The sequence below is a fragment of the Citrus sinensis genome, chromosome 8 (genome assembly GCF_022201045.2).
Source record: "Citrus sinensis cultivar Valencia sweet orange chromosome 8, DVS_A1.0, whole genome shotgun sequence".
Taxonomy (NCBI): Eukaryota; Viridiplantae; Streptophyta; class Magnoliopsida; order Sapindales; family Rutaceae; genus Citrus; species Citrus sinensis.
The window spans coordinates 4,617,922-4,624,688 of NC_068563.1; the positions used below are offsets into that span (position 1 = coordinate 4,617,922).

Here is a 6,767-nt window from a genome sequence, read left to right on the forward strand (position 1 = left end):
GTACCCTCAAAACGAAAATAAAAACAGGACCCTGAAAATGATACCGAACATGCCCTTATAGTTCCAAAATCTCAAATCCCAAGCCATATCAATGAATAATAAAACAAATATCAACTACATCATCAACATTTCAACAACTCCCGATTGTTTTTTTTTTTTAACTTATAGTCTCTAGATGTTCTTGCTTTGCCATGCCCGATTGAATTCTAAAATAAAAATGGCATTATATATTGTCTTAAATTAACAATATCTCCCCTCTCCTATTCATCACCAAATTGCAAACATAACCTTAAGGTTATTTCCTTGTGCAGCTGACGACCACGGAGGTTTCCTTGTGCGGCTAACGACAACGAAAGGAGGAAAAGGCAGCAAGCCAGCGACGACAGGTCGATAGCAGCTGGATCGAAACTGATAGCAGTGCAAGGAACAGGTAGAAGCTGCAACGCTGGTGCATGTGAACGGGACTGACAATGGCGGCATCTTACGGTTGTGTGTGAGTAAGACTGAGTGTGTTTGTGCCCTATAGTGTGTTGAGCTTGCTTGGCTAGGGTTGCGCGTGGCTGCTACAGGCAGCATGGGGCAAAAGAGAAATTTGGAATTCAAGGATTTTGTTTTGAAATTTGAATCTTCTGATTTTGTCGTTTTGTATATGTGTATAATTTCTTTTTTTTAAAAAAAAAAATCTACGGCTAACCCGATTGGGTTTCAATTTCTGTTTCAGTTCAACCTGAACCAAAATCAAAATCGAACGGGTTCCAATTTTGAACCGATCCGAACGCCCACCCTTAATACAAATAATATTATGAACAACAAGTAACAAATGACATTCTAGTAACTTGTAACAATCTATTCTAATTTCAAGATATAGTAAACACGTAAATAAAAATGTAGTTCATTTTTATTCTGATTCCTATAACTCAAATAAACAACTTATTCTGATTTCAATTTCTCATTCCGATTCCAATTCATTTTGATTACAGCTCATTTCAAATTCAGCTTATTCCGATTCCCATTTAGTAAACACACTGTAAGATTAGTTTTGGTCATTCTCTTATAATGGAATAATACCTTTTGGATATCAATGAACAAACTATGTCCTTATTTGAATAAATATAACATATCAGGGATCCCAACCTCATTACGAAATTTGGTTAATGTTTTTTTTATTCCTAAGGTTAATATATAATATCTCTCTAATTTATTTAAATCTATCAATTTAGCTTAAATGTACTTGTTGTCTTTTAATAGAAGATTTTTTTCAACTTATATCATTCTCTTTCGTTCATTGGAATTTTCATCTGTCCACAAGAGTTTGAATTTGACAGACAACCTAAAGTTAACTTATATGAGGGCACGAGATTAATGATTTTCAAGTAATTTTATTGACATACAACCTGAACTCGAATCATGCAAAGGTAAGGGATTAAAAAATTAATTTGCGTTTTACTCATTTCTCAATTTAAAACAAGAAACATTAAAAAAAAATCAATTTCATGTCATGTTGTGCAAGATATTGATGTTGGGGAAAAATTAGGTTTTTAAATTTTTATAAAACCTTTTGAAGATCGCTCTCATATAATATATAAGAATTTGTATTCTAGAAATCGTACCTTGAAAATTTGAGTTGGCTTTTTCCGCTGAAGTGATTTAGGCTCCTAGATCACGATCCGCCACCACCACTCCTGTTAGATCACGATCCGTCACCACCACGCTTGTTAGATTACGAACTGTCACCAATGATCTTCCAGGTTATTACTCTTGACCACAAGGATGTGTCGTGCCTATTGGTAACTCAAATGGAATAACAATTACAATCATGAAATCATAATTAACTCAAGATTAAGATTACAGTAAAATCAACGCCTATGAGATTTAATAAGTCTGACAGTTATTACAAAGTTAATTAAATCTCATATGTGATCTTGTTCAATGTAGTCATACTATATCAATAAATTCATACATGATTAAGACAAATCATTCAATGAATTTATTACAGTCTATACCTAAATAAAGTGCCCAACTTTATTTATCAACTGCGAACTAAATTTATTTAATCATAAGATAACTTGTATTTATGTCTTCTGTGAATCCACATGGTGATCACATAAATACATATAATATGATTAAATGAACTTTAATACAAATATTAATGCAATTAAAATATTTGAATAAAATACCTCATTTATTATATTAATCAGAAAAATTATTTATTACAATTAAATAAACACATATGCTTTTAAAGAGCATATTTTTCCAACAACTGAGACCTAGGATTATACAATTGGGCTTTCACTGGAGCCACTGAGCCAATACAGTTACGTTTAAGGCTGCAATGGAGCCACTTAGCCAATAGAGTTACGTAGAAGGCTGCAATGGAGCCACTGAGCTTGCAAAGGAGAAGCCTGCTAGAGTGCCAGCAATGTTGAGCCCACGGCAAGTAATTTTACTAAGAACTTAAATAGCCATATCATGTACAAATAATCAATATTTTTTAAATTAATAATCGATGTGATAAAAATTTTATTGGATGAATGTAATCAATAATTTTTCTTTCGTTATAATTAAGAGCAGATTGAACAAACTGGTTTTTACTTATCTGGGGTTTTCTTTCTAAAAGTTCCTCGAAAGGACGTTGAATTCAAGCAAGACAGATGAGAACAGAGAAGTAGAGTAATGGGGATTAAAATGTGTGCCAAAATATATGCTGTTGTGCGTTTGATATTCCTCATTCGTTTTCTACATCTTTATTAACTCATTTGATGATAATTTAACACACTTGAGGATAATTCTTCTATATAAATATAATCTTCATCTCATATTTATATTTTAGAAAACTGATCTTATGTTGTTACGTTTATTTCTCATATTTATCAGACTAAAAAAATCACTTATAATAAGATCGATCTGTTTAATATATGACTAGTATCAGATACTTACGAGCATTTGTTCGTATGCTGATTTGGCTAATGATTAATATTATATTAAGTATCCATTGTTTATTACTGAAATGAAATTTTCTCACATTAATTGGGGTTGAGGGTTGTCACTTTTATTGTCTCTTTCTTTTTCTCGTCCTCTTAGATTTGGGTCTTCTGTAGGCTTGGCAAAACTCCAGGTTTAGTCCGGGTTTGGACTTGCTTGGGACGAGCCGAATTAATTTAGCAAATGCCTGAACTTAGGTGTTAGAACAATAAATCCTTTAGTGAAAGCCATCACTTATAATTCAGGACATTCATGTCGTATCACCAATAATCAATAACAAATTATACAGAAGAGTACCTGAATTTATAACGTTGAATTGCTCTTTCAAGTAGTGTGGTTAGTCTTCTAGATCTACACGTTCTCCTAAAAAATTCTGTAATTTTCTCTATGCTCTCTCTTTGATGATAGAATGTTAAAAAAAATAAAAAGATACGTGTGACGTAATATATGTAACATAGGAACCTTGACCAGTTACATAAACAAATTTTCCTATTATCTTTAGGTATTCTTATTTCAGCTCATCATAAAAATAAAAATTACCTTTAAGTCTCGACACATTAAAGGCTCACACTCTATTATCAAATACATCAAAGGCCAAATTACCAAAAAACCTTAATATATCACTTTTAATTGAGCTTAATCCTAGCTATATGACAATCCTTAATATATAATTATTTACATAAAAGTTCAATATTGGATTAAGGATCCAATAATGTTAGATTAAAAAAATCCAACACCGAGTTCATGCCCAGCTTTTTCACACACATGCCGCATCAAGCTTGGCACCTCCCAAGCATGGATTTTAATTTTTTTTTTAAATTATATCTTTGCAAATAAAATTTTAAAATACATGACAAATAAAATTAAAGAATTATTTATGTTTTCTTTTGTATTATTTTTTAAAATTTATTAACTAAAATTAAATAATTTACCAAGGCACAAATTCGAGTTCTAGATTTTTTGTGTCACGAACAAACCCATGCTTGAGAATAGCTGGGTATTAAACATCAATACCTGAAATCGGTTTTTATGTTAGTATAGGTTGGGTTTTAACCAAACTTCATAGGTTGCGTTCGGTACGAATCAGGGCAGGGCGAGTATTCTTGCCATGCCTACACTATTTTAATAGTGTAAAAAGCACATCTACTTAGCTTAATTCAAGTATCATCATCGCTTTTGTGTTTATTGGGTTTGTCGGCAATCTTCTAATTGTAATATTAGTAGAATTATATTGTAACACTCAAAAAAAAAAAAAGAAAACAAGTATCATTAACATGTATTACATAAAAACACACTCACTCGCAACATACACATTTTACATATTTGAGCTAGCACTCATACATACAAGACAATTAATTGAACCTGCTCTGAATACAAGATTCTGTAGCATCACGACACATATGGCTACACACATACATATAAATAATAATCATAGGTTAAACAATTAATTAAGCGGGCAATTGATCAGGCACCCAAACTAAATTATCAACAGGCAAAAAGTGGCACACAGGGGAAGTTCCAGGCTCAATTTTGAGCACTCGAAATGAAGCATGATCACGATTCCATTGAGAGGTGTCCATGTGACAAACAGCAGCAGCTTCAACTCTTACTCCATTTTCACCGGTCAGAGAAACTTGAAACAACTTGTTCTCACTCTCTTGATAATGGCAATAAAAGACTGCATATGGGTAAGGCATAGAATGACATGCTACCATTTTTGGAGCATAAATTTCTTCAGGCAATTTCAAGATGGTATAGTTTTGCAAAGGATTACCAATTAACGGGTTTGTGATGAAATTAGTGGTTAAAATTTTGAAGTTGGTTTCCAATCCGAAGACGCCGCGTGTGAAATCAAGCATGGATTCTAAGGAGGTAACACAAAACTTGGTCTCTCCTTTGAGGGGTTGAAGTTCGCATTGAGTAAGTGTGTATTTCATGGCCTGGGCTTGGTGAGAGTCTTTTGAGAAGGAGAAGAATTCAAGAAGATAAGGTAATTCAGATGAAGAGAAAGGAATTGAATTGGCTTCATCTCTAGGTAACAAATGAGGTGAAGTTGAAGGATCTTTGTAAGAGAAATAAATGGGCAAAGATTTTCCAATTTTAAGATCATTAATGGTAAAGAAAATTTGCTCTGAAGGGTCCATATGACTATTCATCATGTGTGATGATGACGGGTGACCATCAGTATTAGCTAAAGCTTGCTGATTATCTTTAGTCACTACCTTCCTGGATGTACTCTTTTGAGCAAACTGTCCATGAGATTTCACAGCAAAAGCAATTATATATATTATAAAACAAGAAAGGAAATTCAGAACTTTCAGATCATTGGCATGATTAAAACAAATTAAAGTACTATGAACAATAAAGTATTCGAAAGCTTAAAAGGAAACGGATGTTACCATTAAAACAAGAAGGATGCAGAGGGTGAAGCTCCGGGAAGATAAAAGAGAACCCATATCTGTGCTTGGTCTTGAGAGCGCTTGCTGCTGCTATTCAAAGAATCTGGTTAAGCGTATGGGTATTTTATTTAACTAATATACATAAAAATTGGGTAACATCTTGTCGTATATTATATCATAAAATATAAAGTCAAAATAACAATCATTAATTAGGATTTTTTTTTCTAATCTAAGCTTTTCAGGTGCAAATTAAATTCATAGATCATGGTGGATGGTTATTGTAGACAAGAAAAAAAAATCATTTAATTTTGTTAATGCACCATAAGAGTTGGGAAAAAAAAGTCTCTTAATGCTAATCTTTTTTTTTAAAGTCTTAATCCCAATTTAAAATCCTTTTCAAAGGATTAGACTTAGGCTATTTAAAAAGAAAAAGAAAAAAGAGTCAGCAACTTCATTTGTCCTTATTCTTTTAAGATTCTCAACATTTTTTCTTTGAAAGACCAAATGCAAACACATCAAAATTCTTTTAGAAGTACAATGAAAACATAAATAAGAACTCAGTAGAGATAGCAAAATCCTCCATGAATTTGTAGTTTTATAAGGCCCCATCTCAAATGAGGTGAATTTTGAATAATTTTTAAAAAATGAGATGGGAAACGAGAGAAAAATAATCTCCAAATTCTTAACGGGATGTATTTAGTTTTGTATTACTCACTCCACCCCCACCCCAATCCCCATTATATATGAATATATTTTTAATTTTTTTCAATAATTTTTGTTTTATCAATTACAATGTTAGTTAATAATTTTTATTTTTATTTTTACCTAATATAAATAAGTTATAACTAAAAGGAAATCCTACATTATAATATTTATTTAACCCTAAAATATTGTTATGTTTTCTTTTCTCTCTTAGGGTGTTGCTCTCTTCAAACAGTTTTAGTTTTAATTTTTTTTAACCTTTTGGAGATTTTTTAAAATAATTTAAACACTTTATGATATGGTAATGATTTTATTTAAGTGTCTAATTTCAATTTATTGAAATCATTTATATATCCCTACTATAAAACAAGTAAATAGGGAATGAGATGAGGATGAAGAAATTATTCCCTACATGCGGATTCCTTATCCTCACCTCCACTAAATTTATTGGGAGATGAGATGGGGGATGAGATGGAGAATGAAGGTGAAATTTTTAATGGGGTGGGGAATGGGGTAGGCCTCCCCACCTCCACCCTACCCTACCCCATTGCCATCCTAAACTCTAGCTAGATTTTTCATTCTAATAGTATAAAAAGCTTCAAAGGCTTAAGGGAATTTTGGTAACTGTAGTTTTTTTTTAAATAATTGTTGTTAACTGGACTATAGAAATAATTAGATGTGAAG

At 32.0% G+C, this 6,767-nt stretch overlaps 1 protein-coding gene across 1 annotated transcript; it reads right to left on the reverse strand.

The window, feature by feature from the left end:
* Positions 1–4,229: 4,229 nt before the first annotated feature.
* On the reverse strand, positions 4,230–5,702 carry LOC102614289 (BURP domain-containing protein BNM2C). The gene is made up of 2 exons (XM_006487111.4): positions 5,382–5,702; positions 4,230–5,231 (listed from the first exon to the last, which is right to left on the reverse strand). The coding sequence occupies exons 1-2, from the start codon at positions 5,436–5,438 to the stop codon at positions 4,431–4,433; spliced, it is 858 nt and encodes a 285-aa protein (XP_006487174.2). The 5' UTR covers positions 5,439–5,702; the 3' UTR covers positions 4,230–4,430.
* Positions 5,703–6,767: the final 1,065 nt, after the last annotated feature.

Excerpts from the sequence above, each read along its gene's own strand:
- LOC102614289 (XM_006487111.4), bottom strand. The coding sequence starts at position 5,438 with ATGGGTTCTCTTTTATCTTCCCGGAGCTTCACCCTCTGCATCCTTCTT. Across the intron at positions 5,232-5,381 it reads GCATCCTTCTTGTTTTAATG|TTTGCTCAAAAGAGTACATC; the intron begins GTAACATCCGTT and ends TCTCATGGACAG.